The sequence below is a fragment of the Beta vulgaris genome, chromosome 3 (assembly GCF_026745355.1).
Source record: "Beta vulgaris subsp. vulgaris cultivar EL10 chromosome 3, EL10.2, whole genome shotgun sequence".
Classification (NCBI taxonomy): Eukaryota; Viridiplantae; Streptophyta; class Magnoliopsida; order Caryophyllales; family Amaranthaceae; genus Beta; species Beta vulgaris.
In genome coordinates, this window is record NC_079204.1 from 16,650,191 (window position 1) to 16,674,506 (window position 24,316).

At 35.4% G+C, this 24,316-nt stretch overlaps 1 protein-coding gene across 2 annotated transcripts; it reads left to right on the forward strand.

Moving 5' to 3' along the window:
- Positions 1 to 7,174: 7,174 nt before the first annotated feature.
- Positions 7,175 to 13,172, forward strand: LOC104889007 (protein IQ-DOMAIN 14). Of its 2 annotated transcripts, none has more exons than XM_048641197.2 (7): positions 7,175 to 7,638; positions 7,985 to 8,017; positions 9,115 to 9,216; positions 9,517 to 10,074; positions 10,964 to 11,194; positions 11,304 to 11,429; positions 12,235 to 13,172. In XM_048641197.2, the coding sequence occupies exons 3-7, from the start codon at positions 9,142 to 9,144 to the stop codon at positions 12,943 to 12,945; spliced, it is 1,701 nt and encodes a 566-aa protein (XP_048497154.1). In that variant the 5' UTR covers positions 7,175 to 7,638; positions 7,985 to 8,017; positions 9,115 to 9,141; the 3' UTR covers positions 12,946 to 13,172. The 2 variants fall into 2 exon arrangements, with proteins under 2 accessions (XP_048497154.1, XP_010672433.2); XM_010674131.4 differs by having other exon boundaries at positions 7,176 to 7,638; positions 7,952 to 8,017.
- The last annotated feature ends 11,144 nt before the right edge of the window (positions 13,173 to 24,316 follow it).

A 24,316-nucleotide genomic window follows, 5' to 3' on the forward strand; every position in this document is an offset into this window, starting at 1 on the left:
ACAATCGGAGGAATTAATTGATTATTGTTAAGTTATTTTAGCAATGCCACGTGGCATAAGCAAGCATTAGGTCGAAAAGTTGAGGGTGAAGGAGAACAGAGGAAGGTTGAGGTCTTGCCACGTAGGACAATTTTTTCTTGCTTTAATATTATATATGATTAAACCATAATTATATTGGAAGTTTGAATTTTGGCTAATCAAGTACTTTTGGGGTACAAAATTCGCCCTTGCCGTAGGGTGAGAGAGTTTTCTGAACGTGGGGACTAGGGTCAATTAATAAGACTCAACGGTAAGAGACCAAAACTAAGACATGAAAACGAGTCAACAAAAGTGATAAGATACTGGATAGTGCTTCAAAAGCTAATCATAATATATTTTCAAAAGAATTTTTTTTTCTTTCAAAACTGAGGAACTGAGGAGGACAAAAGGAACTTTTGCAATGTTTTGACTTATACTATGTGAATCACTTAATTTTGATAGCTATCTGAATTTGAATTAGACCATAACCAAAGTTGAAGCGATCCATAATATATATTTTGATAAAAAAAAAAAGAGCAGACGCATAATTGATTACAAGGGGATTAAGTGTTACTGGCGCTAATAATTGTTAACAATATTGAAATATGTCTTGAATGATCTGGTGTTAGATTTGATCAGGTACGGAAATCTCTCTACTTGATTAGCAAGTCGGGGTTTGGGGGTGAAACACCCTAGAGGGGGAGTGGCGGCAATGCCCTTGAAGTTTTTCGGCGTACATGATTTAGTAAACCGTTTATGTTTTGGTTTCGTTTTTAGGCAAATTCTATTTAGGTTAATTAGAATGATACTATATGGACCTTTTAATTAATTTTTGCCTCCACATTATGTAATACTTCCTCCGTTCCAAAATAAGTGAAACACTTGTCTCAAAAAGCTCTCACATAAATGAGAGAAATGTTTCACTTATTTTGGAACGGAGGAAGTATGTACTATGTTCTTAAGATAATAAAAACGTTTCTCCTCTGCCGGTAGATAGGGTTGTGCAAAGACTATGGTCGTACCAAAATATGGACTGTACCGGACTGGATTGAAAATTTCGATCCAGAAAAAAAATCTCGATTTCTGGTTTTTCGGTCTAGTCCAAACCCGAAAAAGTCCGGTCTGGACCAGTAGATCAAAATTTATGATTTTTTAGTAAAAAAAAGTTTATATATTAAAAAGTTTAAAAGGTAGAAAGTAACAAAGTTAAAAACCTTCTACTTATTACCTTTAAGAATATTATTATTGAAAATTTTAAAATTAAATTGTATGTAATTTATAAATGTGTTTAAATCAAATAATTTTTTTTTACAATAATATAGATTCCAGTCCAACAGGTCTAAACTGGACCGGATCGGAAAAATTCAGGTCCAGACCGGACCGGAACAGAATTTTTCCGGTCTGGTCCACGTCCAAAAAATTTCAAATTCGGATCTACCGGTCTAGTCGGTTCCGGTGCGGTACAGGACCAGTGAACCCCTCCCCCCCACATTTAGATGTAGCTAATAATACATTGTTAGTGAACCACGTTAAGTCTCTGTGTTGTTCTTCTTTAATTCTTTGTTTGTTAATTGTGTCTGTCACAACACAATAAATACCAAATATTGTTGGATCTAGTAGTAAAGGTTTGTCTAGGTATCAAACCCTATTACGAGTATTTGGAATGGGGATTTTCCTTACCCTTTTACTCCCAAGAACCTTACAAGGAGAAGTATCTGTCTTAGACTTTTTTCAGGGACCTGAGTAAAAACTTAAAGGTGCGCCATTAAATAATGAGCTTTTTTCTTGTTCTTTTTAAAAAAAGAAAAAGACAATAATCAAATCATGGATTTCTAATAATTGAAAAGAGAATTGAACAAAAGGAATGGATCTATTATGATGGAATTGACCTTTAATTTTGTTGGATTAATCAACGACTAATTCTTGTATATATCAAAAAAATAAGATTAACATGAGGATGTTAAACATCGTCCTTAAATTACTTAAAATTGTCCCAACTCCCCTCTTAAAGTACCATTATACCCTTACTATATTTTTTTTTGATTTTTTTACTCCAACTTAACTCTTCCTCTAATTCATACTCTCTCTCATCTTCGCTATCACCACCGACGATCAACATCGACGAATAGAAAATTTCGACGAGGTAATTTTTTTTAACGAATTTCATGGGCACAACGTGTGACCTGCACGTTGTGTCCATGGGGCACCACTTGTGTCATGAACGTTGCTAATCATTCTACTAATTTTACCAAATGAACAAACTTGTTTGCTCATTTTCTCAAATGAGCAAACACCCAATATTAGGCACTTATCATATTAAGTGGAATAACTCAACAAATATCATTCTCCACAGATTTGTTGTATGTCATAACTTCTTCTTTTTTTCTTGACGACTTTCTCATTAATCTCTAAATAAATATGGATTATAGTGGGGTTTGATTGTTACACCAACCTTAAGTGTCTTCCAAAACGCAAGCAACAATTCTGGATATTTGGCATATATAGTTGTAGTGATGGTAGGTTGGCTACAATTTTACAATCAGTGGTTTTACTGATTCGTTTATGGCTAATAATTATACCTTTCCAAAGGTTGAATTGTCATAGTCTCTCCATTCTGGGAAGAAACAAAAAGCTTAGGGCCCGTTCGTTATTGTTTTTTGTTTTCAGTTTTTTTGGAAATTAAAAACCAAAAATAGGAAATCGGAAAAAGTGGTTTTGACTTTTTAGTTGTCAGTTTTCAAAATTTTTTCTTCATTATAGGACATATATCATATGATTTGAAAATCAAAAAACCAAAAAACAGAAAACCACAGTAATATCGAACGGGCCCTTAATGTCGTGAAAAAGGTTTACATATATATATCTGTCAAATGACCAACTCAACCAAAAACTTAAGCTTATGGTTGAGGCCCCAAGAATAGATTTATACCCTATCACGTCCCCTCACGTAAGAGCCCTTTGGGCTTGAAGTGTGGATGCAACACATGTCTCCCTTATACCTGACCTTTTTGTCACGCTAGCTCTTGATACCATGTCAAGGGACCAACTCAACCAAAAGCTTAAGCTTATGGTTAAGGCCCCAGGAATAGATTTATACTCTATCAATATTCCAAAAACAAATGGCATGCAATTTTGGATGTGTACTAGCAACATTATAATTCATATCTAGCAAAGTAAATGCAATGTAATAGTAGCACCAGAAATAGTAGTCCCATTAGCTTACGCAAGGAAATCAAATAACGAAAAGTTTCATGTTTTCTGTATGTTGTTTTGAGGGAGGATGCAATCGAGAGATAAGGGACCAGCCATCAACAATTGTCCATCAATTGTCATAGGTTAGAATCAATAAATGATTTTTTTTTTCCAGAGATGAACATTGAATTTACTGATATATAGGTGGGTTTAGGCTAAAAAAGGAACTAGAACTGTGATATATTTTGACTTTTGTAGCAAGAATGGTTGTTCTTCTATCTTCATCATAAAAAAGCGAAAAGAGAAGGAAAGAAAAGAATGGTAGTTGACCGGTATCAATTGATATTATTCCCTCAAAAATCTTATCAAACACCATTACTAAGGCCGTGTTCTCTCTAACTTAAAATGACAATTTATTTTACTAAATAATCTTAAATTTTCAACTTATTAACCATTATATATTCTTAATCTTTTCAAATTCACCATACAGATACCTATGAGTTTTCAAATGACGGTCCATTTTACTAAATAATCTAAGATTCTCAATTATCTCCAAATATAATGGTATTCTAGATTTTGATTTCATAAGAAAATAACAGGCCACCAATTATACCATGGATTATTTGACCATATAAGCCTTTTTAAGGTTATGTTTTTTTTTCCACCTTATTAAGAAAATTTAAAAACTAATAAGAAAAGTTCGGACAAAATGAGAAAAGTTGAAAAAAAAAAAGTTCGAAAAAATGAGAAAACTTTAGAATTTTTTTTTAAAAAATTGAGGAAAAACGAGATAAGATAAGTTAAGCAAAAATAAGGTAAAGAGTTAATGAGGGTGTTTGACAATTAGAGTTTTGGAGTAAAAAGAGAGGTTTGGACCACTTTTAGAGTTTTGACTAGTCAAAAACTCTAAAAGGGGTGTTTGGTAAAACAGAGTTTTGGAATAAAAACTCTCAAAACGAAAAAGCTCATATTAGAAGCTTTTTCTTTAGAGGATTAGGTAGAAATATGTAATGATTTTTTTGCCTCTAGTAATAATACTACACATGTGTATTAAAATGTCTATGTATGTCATTTTACACAAACAAATGGCAATAGCTTTTAGTAATTAGTTAATTTTTATTAAACACATTTATAAAAATATTTGTCAAATCAGCAGTCAAATCTGCTGAACAAAAAGTTAAAACTCTAACAGCAAACTCTAAACTCTAACAGCAAACTCTAAACTCTATTTGCCAAACAAGGCCAATACCTTCGTTGTTGGTAATAAATCGAAATTGACCAATTTTGTCGTTTTGTCTCTAAACTTTAATAAAGATGGTGGCATGAAGGGGGATGCCGAAGAATGAAGAACATCGATGGTGTAACTGAAGGATGAGGATGAAGGTGATTTGAACATCATCTAATGAGTTAACAAGTTAATTAGTGGTTATTGAAAGAGAAAAGGAAGATGTGAAGGAATCATTACTTAATGGACTAAAGCTTTATTTGATCGTAAGGGCACTTGATACATTTGTGAATTACTAGGGGTATGTGGTAAATTTTGGAAATATTGAAGATTTGTGTATAATGAATAAGTCGAAAAGTCATGGGTATTTGGAGACGAAACCGTGACAAAGTTTATATCTAGTAAAAATCAGTTTTAATAATTAACATCTAGTATAAATAAGATGAGGTGGACTTACCATAGATATAATAGAATCATGTCTTCATGAGTAAGTTTTGACATTGATATTATACATAAAGAAATTATTTGTGCATTAGAAAGACAAGAAAAGGTGTCCATTATCAATGGAAACAAATTGGAAGTAGATGGAATTTTTGTAGTAGATCGATCATACATTACATGAAGGAATGAGGTTCTCGCAATTAGAAAATTTTTGCGGGATCGTCGACTAGAAATATAAACACACTGAAGCGTTTCCAGGACTCGAACCCAAAACCTCTGGTTAAGCTAGAACAACTCCTTTACTAGTTGATCTAAGCGTGTGTTGGTTGTAAGGTGGTAATTACATGGTAAACTTTTACGTTGTTGATAAATAAGAAATCTTTTCGAGCTGACGATCCTATAAACTTTTGAACATTATTGACTTTTCTTCTCCATCCAAAGCCTGGGGTTATAATAATCCATATAGATTTTATCTACTCTCAAATTATATTCATTGATAACGCATAACTTTAATTATTTTACCTATTTAATGTACATATAATTTCCTTTATACATAATCTCAACATTAAATTTACTCTTACGGTTCGTTTGGTAGTCGTTAACGAATTGACGTAATGTGAATGAATTAAAAGTGTAATTTTATTAAGGAAGCATCTTTAAAATCTTCATAGGAAGGCATTTTTTCTCCATGGACAAAAATCTCACCCCTAAATTTGTGTTTTTGTCTTCAAGGAGAAGCAGTTCTCATTGCCAGTTTACCACTCATTATCACCTAGGCACCTACAAAATGGTATTAAATGAGAATGAAAATTCAAGAAGGAAAGTAGACACTTTAGGATCAATTAGCATTACCATGGGAATAAACAATAATATTCTTCACAAATTTACACATATATTTATTCCTATTATAATAATTTATAACCAACTATCAAATGGGCCGTTAAAGTTAAGTTTTTCACCAATATATAATAGCTATTACGGTCAACCTAGCTTACTATAACCCGTGAAACAGACGCACATAGATGATGCAAAAACTAATTAACAATTCTCAAATCTTGATAACATGAAGGGAACATGAAGAATACTAATTATCACTTTATCGAGTTCGCAATAATAAGATCTTGATCATTCTTTTCGTCGTGTACCAAGAGAAGTTAAAATCCAGTCATGCCTATATCATGAAAGGACAATTGGTCAATTGCAGTAGAAGACTCATGCAATTTTGGATGTTTTACACTTTTACTTTGTGGAATCGATAGAAAGCATATAGAAGTAGTTGAATGTAGTATAGATAGGTATGATAGGTTAGAAGAGAGACCCTATATATAATTTATGGATGTTCCGGCAAGGGGTAAAATGTATATTGTGGGGAAATATGATGGAGGTCTTGTGCTGATGTTCTCGATAAATAATTTTGCTTCACGAAAATTATAATGGAAAAGGATAGTATCAAAAGTGACTCTATCCGTCTCGCCATGAACCACTCATCACATAATTTGAATGATTAGGAAATATTCCATTATAGTTACATGACGGAATTGATGATACAAATGTTGTCACTTTAAATAAATAGGATTTTGATATCGTGAACACGAGCCTTGATCCTTTGATGACTTATTGGAAGGTAGCGCTTCCGCTTGAAAAAAATCTAAAGACGAGATCAATGAGTTCATAATATGCTTAACATATTGGATTCGTGATTGTGAATAAAAAAAATCAATGTATATCAAGCTTTTGTTGTAGATTTTGAATCCATCAAATTCAACTACTAGATTGAAATTAGGGTTTGTAATCATTGTGTACAACTCAATTTGAGGGGAAAAAGTATCAAATTCGACCGCACATACATACAATAACGTTAACTACATTAGAAACATTATAACGAATGTGACAATAAAAAAATCTCTCATATTGATTCTGATTGTCTAACTAAGAAATACTATGTTTGTTATCCCGATTAACAAAGCTCAATACTCAGCTTCCATTGTTGATTCTGGATTCTTTAAATGCAACTATTATATTGAACTTAAACTAGGGTTTCATCATTCTCTAGTTCAAATTAAGGGAAAACAAATATCAATTGTATACTTATTCACTTTTTATTGAACGTCCAATAATATTAAATGCATCATAAATCATAAACATCGTAACGTGTTTGTTTTATATATAACGCTAAAAAATTTGCCCATAAATACTAGGCTTAAAAGCACATTTGACACCAAATGGTGAGCAACAACTTAACGTCATAATGATAAAACAAAAAAATAATGAAACCTAACAATTCATAAACAACAATTTTGTTGTCTCAAATAGTCTTCATATTCAAGTAAAGTTTGTTGAAGTTGGGCACATTGAGTAACAGAGTTGCTAACCTTCCATCTATCTTTCTCTCTCCTCATCTTCAGAATCTTGGAACCAAAAGTAAAAATTATAAAATCCTAAACAAAAGGTAAAGTTTAGAAAGGTGGGGAAATTAGGGGGAAAAGTTACATTTTTTCCCTTCCTTCTTTTTTCCATACAAGAGAAGTTGAAGAAGTTGAAGAAGTTGAATTCAAAGTTTCTAGTGTGAGAAAGTTAGAACTAAAAACTTTAAAAAAAAACTAAAATTTACTTGTCCATTACAAAATTCTGAAAGTTCCCCCATGAGAGAAAAGCATAAACTATACAGGAAAGTTGAGGTGGGCTGAGAACAAAAAAGAGGAGAGAGAAAAACAGCTCATCTTCCTTTCTGGTTTCATATCTTTCCAGGGTTTTGAAGAAAGGTATCATTAAATCTTATTAAAGCTTAAATTTTGTGGGTTTTTGGTTAATTTAATTTTGATAAATGATTGAGCTTACTTAAAAAGCTGAAATTTTTTATGGGTTTTGGGTCATATTAATGCTATTTCTGTACTGTCCATTAATTTAAAGTTGAAAGCTTTTCTGGGGATCAGTGATGAAGGAAAATTTGCAGCTTTTTTTTTGTTTTACTAATATATGAGAATTACTTTTTTTAGTATTATTTCAGTATCAACATGTTTAATTGTTCTCCTCTTTATGTTTGTGTTCATATACCATTTTTTTTTTCTTTGACAGTGATTTTTGTATCTTCAATTTCCCCTGCTTCAGATGTGTAAATCACAGCTCAGCAAATATATATAGGTATGTAGTTTCAGAAATTTTTGTCAGAGTGATGATATATATGTTTATTTGTAGTAGAAATTTCATATTTTTATAGATTTTTGTTTGGATTTTGTTTTTGGTTGTTTGAATTTTGTGGTAGGTAAGAATATAAAGTGAAACAGACAACATAATTTTGTTTTTTCTCAAGCATATAATTACACATAGAAATCTGGTCTTTCAAATTTCTTCTCTTCTCTTTGGCTGCTATTCTTTCTCAATATTGAACCATTTTCACAAGGTGCTTTAAAATTTACATGATGGGTATAATTTAGCTTCCATTTGTTGTTACTTGAACCTAAGTTTGTGATTGCTAGCTGGAAATTGGAGGCAATTCTGAGAAAATTCTGGAGTTGAAAGGTGATTCTGAGCAATTAGTTGCAAAATCAGTGCTGCAATCCAGGAATTCCAAGTGCTCCATCTGTTTAGTTGTTATTTGGAGTCCTGACTCCTGAATTGATTTTCATTGAGGTTTGTTTGCATGTGGACTAATTTGTGGTACTCTGTCGTTTTTTCTTATCGAGGTTTGAGTAATATAGGTGTATGATTTTGGGCTAATTTCAGGTCTTCAAGTATAATTAGGTGTATGATTATGGACTAATTTGAGGAATACATGTAAATTTGTATCTGATACTAAGTAGTATAAGTGTATGATTTTGGACTGATTTCAGGTATTTCAGTATAATCTTGAATTCAGGTTTGAGAGTTATATAAGTATGATCTGAGCATTAAATGAATTATGTATATGGTCATAATTTTACTGTTATTCTATGCTACTTGGACTCGTATACCATGTCTGACACGGATACGTGTTCAAGTGTTTGACTCTGCTATTCTATGAAAATTTTCAATCATTTTGGGCCAAAATGAAGTGTCCAAGTGTCCGTGTCCGTGTCCACGTCCGAGTGTCAAGGATCGGGTACTTGAGGTGAATTGAAGAGTCCATGTAACTAAGCTGTTATTACAATGTCATTTGACCCCTGTGCACGGAGTAAAGATGAGAAATTTGTGTGACTTTATATATCTATGTGCTGTACATGAAGGGTTCTGACTGAGATTTATTTCCTTCTGTGGTGCAGCAAGTAAATTACAGTAATGTTAGCAAAATGGGAAAGAAAGGAAGCTGGTTTTCAGCAATTAAGAGGGTCTTTACACATAGCTCTAAAGAGAAAGTAGCTGATGTGAGTGGACTTTACTGCTTCAAGATATAATTATTCAATCTTCATTTTCAGATTTATAAACTATGTCTAGATGCTGCAGAAAATGGGAATTCATACAGTTACTCAGATCCTAAGTTTTATTTAAGATAAAAAGATGGTATATCGTGATGTTCAGATAATTAGGGAGCTGGAATTCACATTTCACATCTCTAATGTTTATTAGAACTTATGTGGTCTGGTATTTGTTATTTGGTTGTTATGTTACCATCGCATTCATGGTTCCTGAGAAATTAAGTTACCTCTTGCTATGTAAATCGATAGGGAACAGAGAAGAAAAGCTCAACAGAGAAGAAGAAGAAAGGGAGGGGAAAGCTAAAGCATGGAGATGGAAATTCGTTTTTACCTTTTGCCAGAGAGCCAAGCAGCATTGAGAAAATACTTGGGGAGGTTGAGAGGGAGCATCATATTACAAATTATGGGCCTCCGACTCCACCTGAGCAGCCAAAGGTGGCAGCTCCTCATGTAACGCCTCCGCCTGTGAGAACTGCTCTTCCACCTGTTAGAACAGCAACTCCTCCTAAAACTGCTACTCCTGTAAGAGCGCCTAGCCCCCCAAAGGCTGCTTCCCCTCCAAGGGAAGCCGATCAACTAACTCCACCTTCAAGGGATGCCACATTGACACAGCCAGCTCCCCCAAGAGCGCCTTCTCCCCCAGTGCGAAGGGTAGCTTCTCCTACGTGGGCTGCAACCCCTGTGAATGTTGTGACTCCTGCTAGAGTTCCTTCTTCAAGGTTTGTTCAACTCCGGAGGCCAGAGGCAACGATAAGGGAGCAGCATGCATGTGCTACTAAGATCCAGGCAGCTTACAGAGGATATACTGTAAGTTGTATGAACTACTGTGTATTTGTTTGGGTGTCTTTTGTTTCTTGTAGGTCGAAAGGTGGTATACACTTGCTAGTTAGTATGTCATATTGTGGGGGTATAATTTATAAAGCCAACTATTTGCCTTGCTGGAAGTAGTACATGGAAACTGTGTGACATTGGTTCTTGAGAGCTGCTGATTATTGGTCTTTCCAGTGCATTGAAGAGGAATTGAGGTTGATCCCCCCCATTTTCGATGCAATTTGGAAACTTTACTTTGATATAATACAGCTAATATTTGCTCGTTGTAAGATTAAGACCATCACCCTTCGTAGAAGGCTTTGATTTTGAGGCTCTGGTTCTCTTGATGATCTTTTCTAGGTGTAACCTGTCTGACAATACAAAAATTTAAATCGATAGGCAAAATCAAGTGAAATAAGTGTCTAGAGTATTACATTGTAGAATGGCTTACCATCAGTTGGGAAACAAAAGACACTTGCTCCAAACATACGTGAAAAAGTTTGTGGAAGGAAAGTCCTGCTTGTAAGATAAGGTTTTTGGTTCTGCGCTCATAGAATAGGCTTAATAGGTGATCCAATTTGTCAATGCTAGAGCGAATGACACTCTCAAATATTATTTCCATCTGAGAAAGTAATTGCTGTCAGACAATGTCTTATGATCGGAAAGAATCTAACAATATATTCAGGTATGAAACTGAATAATTAAGGCTGTCAAACCCTAAACAAGCCACCTCTTTTATTTTTTTCAAGCAAGGAATTGTTGATCGGGAATCTTTATTTTCTAAGTTCTGAATTCATATGCCTTTCCTGAGCATCTACTTAGTGAGTTTCGATCTTAAATCTCATATTCCACGTCACTTCGACTGAATATTGCGCATGTGCTACAGGCAAGGAAGAACTTTCGAGCTTTAAGAGGTTTGGTGAGGCTGCAAGGAGTAATGAAAGGGCATAGTGTGAAGCGGCAAACAGCAAATGCATTGAAATGCATGCAGATGCTGGTTCGCGTACAAAACCAAATTCAGTCACGGCGAATTCAGATGTTAGAAAATCAGGTGCTACAGCGTCAGGCTGCATATAAGAATGAGCAAGATCTAGACAGCAGCTTTTCCAAGTGGATGGTAAGTTTCATGGTCAACTTTTCTCTGTGTGATAATTCCCTCCATTCAAGCAATTCCATTCCCAGCATTAAAATCGTGGATTTATATCAATGGATGAATCCTTTTGCAGTCTGAGAACCAGGATCAATGGGATGATAGCACGCTGACTAAACAAGAAATTGAGGCTAGAATGAAGAGGAAGTATGATGCGATTGTTAAGAGAGAAAGGGCAATGGCCTATGCATATTCCCACCAGGTACTTTATCTCTTTGGCTTATATCATAAAATGGGTTTTCCTGAGCTATTCTGAACTATTTAGCGTAGAATACGGACATGTTTTTCTGAAACGGAGAAACCTCGGTTCCCAGCGATGATTGGGCTTTTGTTGGTACGGAAACAGCTCAGGTTTCGGAAACGGAAACATTTTGAAAAAGAGGGAAACCTCTGTGCCAGAAGTGTCCGTGTATATGCATAAAACAATTCTACTCAGTCCTGAATCAATATCAGTAGCTAGTACCACTTTTTTCTGTTTGTTTTGTTTTACAAGAGAGCCTATACAGTAATACAGTACACAGAAGGTAATGCAAAAAGTAAGCAGGAAAAGCAGATGACTGGAGACCTACCAAATTGGATAGCAAGATGATTATTTTGGAATGTGGGGATGTGTATATTTGTAAATAATAACTGCACTTTTTGATTTCTGAGGGCCCCGACATCTAAAGGTACTTTGTGCGGTTCCAGCGTCATATTCTTGTTGTCAAAAGGAAAACTATGCAGATCATGATTTTTCTGTAATGAGAAGCAATGGAGTGATAGGTTATCTTTGCATTTACCTATGGTTAGGTAGGTTTGTCCATCTAAAGTAGGTATTAAATAGACCATATTCTAGTTAAGAACTATTGATCTTGAGCTTTTGTAGTTAGTAGCATTTTCTTCGTATTAACCCTAGAAAAAAGGTCATCATTTTCGTAAAATCTGGAAGGGAAATGTTCCGAGACTTCCTTGTGCAATAACAATCTGACACTAGTCTTAACTTCTTTCTTTTCGTGTATCTTTGTTAGTTGTGGAAATCATCTCCAAGAAACGCAAACGGAGCTTTAGCAGACTTTCGGTCAGGAGGATATCCCTACTGGTGGAACTGGTTAGAACAACGCCAAATACCACCATTGACACCTACAAACCCTTCACGAATCCCTGCCGCAAAGAACTTTCTAGCAACTCCTACTAGAACAGCCACAGAGTTCAAGGCTAGCCCAGTTCCCCATTCGAGCAACCTTGGAGGATATGGTAGTCTCGGGTTCGACAATATGGATACTCCAACTCCAAGATCCACCAGGTCATCTGTAGCTCCAAGATCAAGACAGATGAGAACCCCTCCAAGTAGATTTCAGCAGAAATTTTCTAGAGGTAGTGCAGCAACATCACCCTTTAATGGGGGAACATTCAAGGATGATGATAGCCTCATGAGCTGCCCACCTTTCTCAGTCCCGCGTTACATGTCCCCTACCGTCTCTGCTAAGGCTAAATTAAAAGACAGCTCGATCCCGGACAGCCCGAGTAGTACCACTGGCGAGCCTAACAGACGGATGTCGTTTCCTTTTACTCAAGGCGTTGGATCTTTCAAGTGGAACAAAGGTAAAGAAACTAGTTCACCAAGTCCGAGTTTGTTAGGGAAGAACCAGTCAGTGCAATCTATAGGAAACATGAGTGTTGATTCTACAGCTTCTATGCCTGCATCTGTAGGAAGAAAGCCATTTAACCGTTTTGTGTGATTATTTTGTTACTTTCTTCTTCTGTGTCTCTTATTAGGCAATTTATTTTTTATGTTTCAATCTTTCTTCACGGTTTTTCGAATTTTATGTTTTTGTGTGCGCTTATGTTTAAGGAGTTACAATTGCTGATGTATACTAATAAAGACGATGTAGGATGTGGTGGCTTGTAATTATTTTGATTGTAAAAGGGTCGATGATACAATTTTAAATTACTATTGTTTGGGATGTACTAAGCTCAAATTAGCGGCTATTTTTTAATTGCTTTTTAGTAATCTGTCCCAATTTTGCAGTCGTCACACAGGGTGGTGTTTCACTAGGTCACACACAGTGTTGTTAAAATCCCGACTCGGATCTTACGATCATACGATTCTACGATCAGGATTGACCTTATCGATCCTGATGATCTTAATTTTGTAGGATCTTTCGATCCTACTCAACCACAAAAAATCACATGGTAGAATCTTAATACGATTTTAGGATCTTATGACATTACGATTCGATTCTATCGTAAGAAAATCATAAAGTAATTTCACATATTATATTTATCCTATTAGATATTGATTGCATGTTACTTCAATCTTATAATATTGACAAAATATTACCATTTGTTAATGAAATAAGTTATTATTAATTTCTATAAATTTTTAACATGAGTTTCTCACCGTATTCTAATCTCTATTTTACGGAATCATAGGATCTTACGATCCTACGATTCGATCTTACCAACCCATACGGTCCAAAGTAGGATCCCGATCCTGATAACATTGGTCGGAATTGCAGTTTATTCCCGATTTTCCCGCGATATGATACTATCCAGTGAGGTCCCTTTCTTTTGCCAAATTTTTAGAATAAAAAAGGAGATTTTGGTTAAATGCTTTATGGCTTGACGACTATTGGATAGCTACAACACATTTAGTTGTAAATTGGATAGCTACAACACATTTAGATGTAAATTGGATAGCTACAACACATTTAGTTCCAAAGTAATAAAGTTTGGTTAGATTAATGCTTTGGTTAGATCCAAAGTAATAAAGTTGTAAATTGGATAGCTACAACACATTTAGTTCAGTCTAGTTTTAATATTACTATTTGTATCAATTGTGCTATTTATTCCATTTTTGTAAATGACGTTTTGGAAGTTCCTCTTGCGAGGAGGGTCTCATAAAATTCTTTTTTCTTACCTTATTAAAAAAAAGAGTCAATTTCTCGATGTGAAAAAAAAAAAACAAGTACCAATCACTCCCTTGGTCATTCTTCAAGTACAAACAATTTGTGGTTGATTTTATCATTGAGCTATAATTATGCCATAATCTATATACTTAAATTATGAGGTGTTGGGAGTTGGACAAAGTAACCGATCTTGCTCCCGGATTCAATTAGAGCTTGCAAACATGGGGTTATCTTGGATCAATCCTCGTAAGGGGAAGGAGAGCTCTCAAGAGTTGTTGGGCGTGGGCCGAGTCCTTGGAAGAAAGGATAGGCCCATATTTTAAGTTTTAATAATAAGTCCCAAGATCTTACGTAAAAAAATGATTCCTCCCTCCATCCTAAAATATAATTTCCGTTTCCATTTTGGATGTCCCAAAATATAGTTCCCATTTTCATATTTCGTTCCACAATTTTTCGTAGTTTGTCTAGAAAAACCGTGTCCCATTATTTATTTGCTTCTTGAATTTTGTTTTTTCCTTTGTTTATTCAACCAAAATATTACAATTAATGCTCTTTCACCAATTATTCTCCATTCTTATCATCCGCAAGGATGTTTTAGGTTGGCCCCCTGATTAACGGGTTAGCCTAAGTTTTTCTCTCCTTATCAAAACAAAAAAAAAAATTATTCTCCATTCTCTCTCCTAAAATCATCTTTTTCCCACACAACATTTATTTAAATAAACAATTTTTTTTTACTGTCTCTCAGATTCTACTTGCATAAATTACCGTGAAAAAAAGAGAAATAAGAACTATATTTTGGGATGGAGGGAGTAATATTTTCTATCATTTTGTGAAATAAAAAAGTTGATTAATTTAACGACGTACAAACTCTAGTTCAGGACGGAAGTATTGTCCATCAAAAAGTTCAGTATTTAGGTACTGTATAGAATTCTGAAATGGTTGGGGACAACATAAAAACTGGAGAAATATAGGGTATACCGTTGAAAAATCCAAAATTTAAATAGTATAATTTTATTAGCATACTCTAAAAATAGTATCTTATTATACTATTTCTAATTATAGATATTTTATGCGAAATAGATCGTTTAGTCCAAGTTCACAATCTTTGACTCTAAAAGCCAAACTTGACGAAGTATATAAGAACACAAAATACTTGCTTTTCAAATGCAGAATAGAGCTGGGTTCTACATGCATTGTATATACTAAACATTGCCCATAATTCCAAAGTGTTAGATTTTTAACTATTAGCTATATAAATTCATTTTTGAGACGTCGCAAAAACAACCAGAAATTGTTGCGTAGTAATTTATGCCTTGAATATTGTCAATTAATGTGGTTTACGCAGGCTTGCTCGGCCTGGTCGGGCAGGGTTACTCGTCTAAGTGGGGGCTTAAAAATAAGGTACCTGATCGGGCGTGCTTAGCGAATTACGACTGGGCGACAAGTGCCCGATCGTGCCCGAGACATTAGAAGGCCTGAAGCAAATGACCACTCGATCGAGCGGATGTCGCCTGACCTGATTTGGCGGATGTCAATTTGATGCGGGATGCACGATTTTCTTTTGGGGTTATTATTATACCTAGGTATTTAAGCCGTCATTAGTGTGGAAAAAACAAATCTGTAATTTGAAATTCCTCAAAATTAATAAAACTTTTCTCTCTCCCGCCCATGGATGTAACTAACACATTTTTGGTGAATCATGTAAATTTGTGTGTTCTTTATTGTTTTCTACATTCAATATTTGTTCTTTATCACATCCGTTATAACAAATTGGTATCAGAGCTTTGGTTTCGATCTGAGTAAGAAAGATGTCTAGGATGAATGTGAAAATAGATAAATTCACTAGGATAAATAGTTTCAGTCGGTGGCAAATCAAGATGCGGACTTTACTGAAGCAAAAAGGGTTGTGGGCACCGTTGGCAAATTAGTCGTCGGGTTCAGTTACCATTGGGATGACCGTTCTGGAGGAGAAGACACATTCAACAATCATGTTGTGTCTTGCTGACGACATCATCACTAAAGTCGTGGAGGAGGAAACCGCATCTGGTCTGTGGTTGAAATTGGAGAGTTTGTACATGACAACATCTCTAAATAACAAGTTGCTTTTGAAGCAACGTTTGTCCAGTCTGCGCATGAATGAAGGTACACCTCTTAGAGATCACCTTGATCAATTCAATACAACTTTGTAAGAATTGCGTAATATTGATGTTAAGGTTTGGCATGATGAGGGTGATGAAACACATGAAGAGAATCAATACATTAATTCCGAATTCATCAAATTCTTCAATACCAAATCAAGAGGCGCCTAGCCTTGGTCGGGAGCGTCCTATGAGGAAGAATTTGGGAAATCCCCAAACATGTATTGTTTTGAAGATGGTGGCTTATGCACTGCAGGTTGTTGAGGAGGTGGATGTCTATGAGCCATCTACCTACAGGGAGGCAGTTACAAGTATGGGGTTTAACCATTGACTTGCTGCAATGGGAGATGAGACGAAGTCACTTCATAAGAACGAGACTTGGGAACTTATGCCTAAGCCTCCAAGGAGGACACTTGTTACTTGTAAATGGGTTTTCAAGAAAAAAGGAGGGGATGACATCTCCAGAGGGGGTCAAGTATAAGGCTCGACTAGTTGCAAGAGGGTTCACACAAAGAGAGGGAGTAGAATACCATGAGATTTTTTCACCTGTAGTCAGACACACTTTTATCAGGGTGCTACTAGCAATAGTTGCACATTTTAGGATTTTGAGCTCGAGCTGCTAGATGTTAAAATATCTTTTCTACATGGAGAGTTAGAAGAGGAGATATACATGACTCAGCCAGATTGCTTCCAGGTTCCGGGGAAAGAGAATTTTGTTTGCAAGTTGAAGAAGTCCTTATATGGGCTAAAGTAGTCTCCAAGGCAATGTTAGAATAGGTTTGATAGCTATATGATCGAGCTAGGCTACAATAGGAGTTGATATGATTGTTGTGTGTATCACAACAAGCTGACAAATGGATCATTTATTTACTTAGTTCTGTATGTAGATGATATGCTGATAGCAGCAAGGAACAAGTCGGATGTATAGAAGTTGAAGGAGCTTATCAGTGCTAATAAGTTTGAGATGAAGGATATGGGTACCGCTTGAAATTTTTTTGGGTATATAGATTTATAGGGAGAGGGCTCAAAAGAAGCTTTCCTTATCATAGATTGGTTACATTGAGAAGATATTGTCGAGGTTTGGGATGTCAACTATAAAACCTATAGATACTCCAAGTGTGCCAATAATCATTTGTCGGTTGATTTCGCGCCTAAGTCTGCTGAGGAGAAGGAGTACATGATTCGAGTTCCTTATTCTAGTGCAATAAGGAGCTTGATGTAGGCCATGGTTTGCACTAGGTTGTATCTTGCAGATGTAATTAATGATGTTAGTAGGTTCATGGGTGATCCCGGTATAGAGCATTGGCAAGCAGTCAAAATGATTTTTCAGTATCTTCGAGGTACGCCAGATATTGGTCTTATTTATGGAGGTGATGTGACATGTTTAGTTACAAGTTTCTCTGATTCTGATTATGTTGAGGATGTGGACGGTAGGAGATCTATGACTAGTTATGTGTTCACTCTCGGTGGTTCTATTGTGATTTAGGAAAGCTATTGTACAGCCTACAATGACTTTGTCTACTACTGAAGCAAGTATATGGCCTTGATAGAAGCAGCTAAGGATGGAATCTGGTTAAAGGGCCAAGTTAGTGATTTGGGTCTACATCATGATAAAGCGATAATGTATTGTGATAGCTTGAGTGCGATATGCTTGGCCAATGATTAAGTTTATCATGAGAGGACTAAACATATTGGTGTCAGGTATTATTTTCTAAGAAGTGAGACAAGAATTAAGGTGAAGAAAGTAGGTACAGTTGGTACTCATACTGATATGTTTACCAAGCCGGTTCCGCAGAGTAAGTTTCAACTTTCTTTGTAGTTGCTCACTGTTTGAGGTTGTTAATTACCCGTTGGGGCAAGTTTGGAGTCCTTAGGGGCTAATCTGGCTGGTTAAGGGATAAATCTGGTCTGATTTTCTTTTGAGACAAATATGGTTGCAGGGAGGATCTGGCATTGTGATCAATGCATCTGTTCATCTGATTATCTGGTTCGTTGTGAGAGGATTCAAGTCAATGTGGAGATTTGTAGGAATTTATGCCTTCAATATCGTCAAAAGTAGTTTACGTAGGCTCGCACTACCGGGCAGGGTCGTTTGTCTCCGTAGGGGATTAAAAGTAAGGCGTTCGATCGGATCGGGGGTGCTTAGCGAATTATGACTCGTGACAAGCGCTCGATCGTGCCCGAGACATTAGAAGGATCGGGTGGATATTGCCCGACCCAATCGGGCGGATGTCAATTTGACGCGGGATGCGCGATTTTCTTTTGGGGTTATTATTATATTATAACCTAGGTATTTAAGCAGTCATTAGTGTGTAAAAAGCACATCTATAATTTGAAATTCCTCAAGATCAATAAAAATTTTCTTTCTCCTGCCCGTGGACGTATTCAACACATCGTTGGTGAACCACGTAAATTTGTATATTCTTAATTGTTTTCTGCATTCAATATTTGTTCTTTCTCAGATGTTTTATAACATGTTGTACAATGTCACTAATAAGTACATATTTTAACATTATTTAGTTGCATATTAGTATGTGCACCGGTTCAGGACCGGACCAGAACCAGCCGGACTGGAATTCGGGATTTTCTTGGAACGGGACCAGAATTTTTCCGATCGGGTCCGGTGTGGACCTGATTTTTTCCGGTCCTGGATCTCTTGGACTGAAATTTTTTTTTTTCAAAAAAAGAAAAATATTTTTTATTTTATTTAAGTATATTTATAAATTATATACATTAAAAACTAATAATTTTAATAACAATAATCCTAAACGAATAAATAGTAGGTTTTTAAGTTTCTACTTTTTAATTTTTTTAACATATAAATTTTTTTTACTAAGATAATAGAAATTCCGGTCCAACCAGTCCAGATCGGATTTTTTCGGGTTTGGACCGGACCGTACATGTGGACCTGAATCCCGATATTCGGCGGGCCGGGGACCATACCTGAATCTAGGGCCCGGTTCAAATTCCGTCCCAGAACGGTTTGTGCACACCCCTACATATTAGGGTGCATTTTCATGTAGCATTAGAGCATTTACATTGCATTTATGCAGCTCCCTTTTTATAAGCTACAATGCTTTCACGGGTTGTTTCATACTTTATTGTAATTTTAGGTACTTTGGACTCCTTTTTAAGGATATGATGATTAAGGCACTTGTATTACCTTCAAAATGATATATCATGTGCTCAAAACGGATTGGAATTAAAGAAGATACAAAGGACTTTGTGTACTTGTGTGAAATATAACACCTTTGCACCATTATACAATTAACTTTTGACACAAAAATGATAATAAGGAGATTCCAATTGGGATAGAAACTAGACTTGAAGAGCTTTCCAATGATATATTACATGCGCCAAATGGAGCTACATATCAAAAGTTATAGCTGTTCTAAGTTGAGATGGGGAATTTGACGATTACAGGGCAACACGTCCGTGTCACTCCGATTTCTTCAAGGTAGTATGATTATTACTTTTTATGGTTACAGGTCAACACGTCTGTGTCATGACTGACACGTTAATGTTGGTCTGCTCCATGACGCGTTTTGCGAAGTCGGTTTTATTATTTTAGGAAGTTATACATACTTTTATTTGTTTAATGACGCGAGATAGTCTATTGTACACACTTTTTCAGAGTTTCTAGAGAGAAGTTAGAGAGAGAAACTTGTAGATTTTCATTGTTCTCCAAGACTCTGCCTTTCTTCCATTTATTCAAGTACTTATTTTTTTCTTCTTTTCTCTTTGTTTTCTATTATTTACTGTAACTATTGTTCTCTAGTTTGTTTATTTATTTCAATTATGCTTGAGTAGTTCCTTTTATCTATGGTTAAGTTTAACCCTAGTATGATTTAATTCATGATTATATTTTTAAACTCTCATATTAATTTCTAAATGTTCTTGCTTAATTGATTGTGCATATTCCGATATTAGATTAGGAATAACTAGTGTTGTTCTAATTCCATCGTTTTGATCACAATGGGAGTTGGGTTTTGACGGATTTGAGTATTTCAATTAAGGACATGAAGTTCTCCACGGAAGTAGGTAGAACGGATTGTTAGGAAGTTAGAGTGCCGCGTTTAATGTCTTTAATTTGCATGATTACGGGAGTAGGCTTGAGTGCATATTAGGGAAATCGTAGATACTCGGGAGAGCTTTATGGTATTTTATAGGGTGTACTTTTCCTTGTGAGCATTTAATTGATTAGTTTGGGGTAGGATTATTTTGTATTAGTTCATACTAGTGGGGATACTTAACTGTGGAGTATTTTATTTATATATTAATAAGTATAGATTATTTGACCATCATCCATATTAAACTCTTGTATAGTCTTACCATTTCATAAGGTAGGGTTAATAGAACAACTTTTTCTCTTTGGGATCGATCCTGACTTACCCTACTACATAGTTAGGAGGTTTAGTTAGGTGATTTATTTTTGTTAGGTGCGCGACACGCCTATTAAATTTTGGCGTTGTTGCCGGGAGACTGTATTGTTATATTTAGTTTTTGTTGTTGGTGAGACTAAACTGTATATATATTTTTCCTTTTAGTGAATATTTTATATATTTTTTTGAATCACTTTTTTGTATCATGGAGTCATGCTATTTTGATGATGGGGATAATTCTTTGGGAAATTCTATGTGGTGACCCTCAACTTTTTTGAATTCTATTTGGTAGATAATTTTTATCTTTCCTCTATTTGGTAACCCTCTCCTTTATTTTTTGTATTTTCTTTGACCTTATTACATTTTAAAATTATTTTTTAAATTAAAATTGATTTTTTAATTACAAAAAACTGATTTTAAAATGGAAAAAAACTCAAACCCTCCCCCACACCATAACCAACAATCCTACCACCCCCTGCTCCCCTAGCCTAACCCTGACTCACCCCTCCCCCCAACACCCTTTGACAAACCACCCACACCCTGCCCCTTTTCCCGTCCCCGTTTCCGGCGCCCCCTTCCCTTTCCTTCTCCATTTCCGAGCTCCTCCCTACCGAAAACAACCCCCTCCCAGAAACTACCTCTCCTTCCCTACCATGTTTCTCCTCCCCGTGCTTTCTCTCTCGCCGGAGCTCCATGTTCTCTCTCCTCTGTTAGTGGTTGGAGTTGTGTGGTGTTGGCGTGTTGCTGCCCCGAATTCCCCTCCCAATGTTCCTGTCTCTCTTCTGCGCTGGTGGTGGTGGTTATCGTGTGCTCTCTCTCCTCCGACGCGGTGCTACTATTGGTGGTTCTCGTTGCTGTGCTATTGTTGCTGACGTGGTGGCCGAAATCGGCAACGGGGATTCTTTTTTTGGGGGGGGGGGGATGAAATCGGGAACGGGAAGAGGAGGGGTGTCCGGAAACGAAAAGGGAAAGGAGGGTGGGATGGGTGGTTATGCTGAGGGAGGGTTTGGGTTTTTATTTAATTTCAAAATCTGTTTTTTGTATTTGAAAAATCAGTTTTTTAACTAAAAAATAATTTTAATATGCAATAAGGTTAAAGAAAATAAAAAAAATAGAGTAGAGGGTTACCAATTAGAGGAAATATAAAAATTGTCTACCAAATAGAATTTAAAAAAGTTGAGGGTCACCGTATAGAATTTTCCTAATTCTTTTGCTAGACAACATAGTCATAATTCTTAGGATTCCCATGTTTACAGTTTTGATACATCATATCAAACTCCTCCCAATTATTGCATGATTTCTCATGAATTAATTACCTCATATGTTTTGTGAATCCCTTGTATATGCTAGTAATTCTAGAGAAATTTTTTCTTTTCCTCAATACGAGAATGAAGTGTTTTGAAAATACTATCATAGGCTTGGTGATTTAATTGGTCCTAATCATGGAATCGAACTATGAGATATGTGCCTAGTGATTTATGAGAGGTTAAATGAAGAAACTAGGATGGTGGTAGAATCTATGTCTAATAGATGATTTATATTTCAATCTTCTGATTACTGTTGCGATTTAATTGAGTGGTTCGCTAGGGATACTTATGAGTAGGAGATATCTTTATCAGCTAGAGTAATTCCTTCACCCCAACTTACATTAAACCACCTCCTTATTGTTCTAATTTTCACTCTACTTCTCATGATATTGTCTTGTGGTGTGATTTTAGTGAATAATTTCACCCCCTCACCTCAATATGAATTTGATTATTATACTCAAAATTCTCATCCCAAACCGTATATTTATGATGATGATGATTTGGGTTGGATAGAAAATGAGAGTTATGAGGATGATGATCAAATTATAAGAGAGATCAATGTGATGGATATTTTAAAGGAGGAAGAAACCTTGGCTGAAAAACCTTTATTCCCTGGAGAAGTCTATAGATGAGAGTGATGTGATTCATGAGTCTTTGTCGGTTCCACCTACTGTTTTTGAGTTTCATGTTCCTTTCTCTCAAAAGCTTGACCTCAATCCTTATTTTCCTATATTATATTCTCTTTCATTCCTTATTTCTCCCTCTTTGAATGACTCATATGATCATGAAATTTATGTAGATTTGATTTCTTTCCAACCTGTTGGGTCATGTAAAAATACTAAGAATTTTTCTTTTTCTTCCTTCTCTTATGGATATGACTTTTTCTTTGATTTTCCTTTTTGCAGGTCTTGTAGAGAATTAGAACTAACTTCTTTTGCATTTCCTTTTGTATATTATTTTCTTTTTGTGAGATGCATGCAGATGCATTTGACAAATTACTAAGAGATTTGATGAGCTTTCCCTGGGAGGCAACCCAAGTTTTCTAACTTTTTTTGTCTTTTTAATTTTAGAGTTAGGAAATTCTAATATTTCGTTTGATTACTAACTTATAAATTTGTGCAAAATGTGACCCAGGGGTTGAGTTCCTATTATTCATTGAGGTTAATTTCTAGATACTTGCATCTTATGCTATGTGAGGAGGTTCAATTGAGGGTTTTCACCCACGATACTTTTTGTATACTATTTCCTTTCCCTCTGTTCAAGTTTTTGAGAGTCATATCTCTTTTTGCCGTTTATTTTAGTTTAACTTGATTATGTGATTGAGGAAGTTGATCATGTTATGTGGTTGTGGATATTTTCCTTGCCCTTCCCCTCCCTATATTTATTTGTCACACTAAGGACAATGTGTTATTTAGCTTAGGGGAGGATTTACTTTTTGGGTCATAACTTTGCACATATTTTCGTTTAGGTTCATAATATATTTGATTTCTTCTGCATAGTTGCATAGGGTATGCCTTATGAAAACCTTCACGAGACCTTACTCGTCCACTTGGGCAGCCTAGGAGTTTAAAGGGCTTATTGCACATGCTAAGTGCAATCGTGATTCCTACAAAAGTGAGTTAGGATTTATTGCTTTCTTAGTATTAGGAGCATATTAGTTGCATTCATGTATTTTGATGATTATAGGAAATATATGTTTTATGAGATTTGGGCATATCTTGGATATTGGAATTAAATTTTACAAGATTGAGTTAGACTACATTGATCGTTTCATGGTACGATTGTTTTGCAACTTGAATGGTTTGTGGTAAGATTGGTTGACATTTTCCAAGAAAGACTTAATTTACTTGGGTAAGCATAAGCCTTACGTTGTGAGGATTTTTTCAAGCCTTATAGACTGACACATCTACGTTAGTCGATCTTCTACTTTTTATTGTGTGATATTTATCATGAAGTATGACTCTTGAACTTACCCTGCACTCTTTGAGACTTATGCGGCATATGCATGTGTTGATATGATCGAGGCCTGCTTTTCATTGTTTTGAGCCTTAGACATTTTCTTTTCATATATATTATTCTCGTTAATTAACCCATCTTGAGCTTTTGATATCCCGTTCTCTCGATCAACCTACATTACAAGCCTCTAGCCTTATATGATTTCTCTACCAAAGCCTTAGCTTGCTAAGTGGAGTAGCATTAAAGTTCATATTCTGAGGTTGTGTTTGTGGTTTTTCGGTAATTATTGGAAGAAAATATGTTGAAAGAAAAAAAAATGCTTAAAGTTATAGTGTGAAAGTGCAAAATGAAAAGAATTATGAATAAGTTGCGAAGAGTAATTCTGAAAAATTGAAAAGAAAAGAAGTGAAAAAAGATT

Coding starts and splice junctions, on each gene's coding strand:
- LOC104889007 (XM_048641197.2), top strand. CDS start 9,142: ATGGGAAAGAAAGGAAGCTGGTTTTCAGCAATTAAGAGGGTCTTTACA. Junction 9,217..9,516: donor CTAAAGAGAAAGTAGCTGAT/GTGAGTGGACTT, acceptor GTAAATCGATAG/GGAACAGAGAAGAAAAGCTC. Junction 11,195..11,303: donor GCAGCTTTTCCAAGTGGATG/GTAAGTTTCATG, acceptor ATCCTTTTGCAG/TCTGAGAACCAGGATCAATG.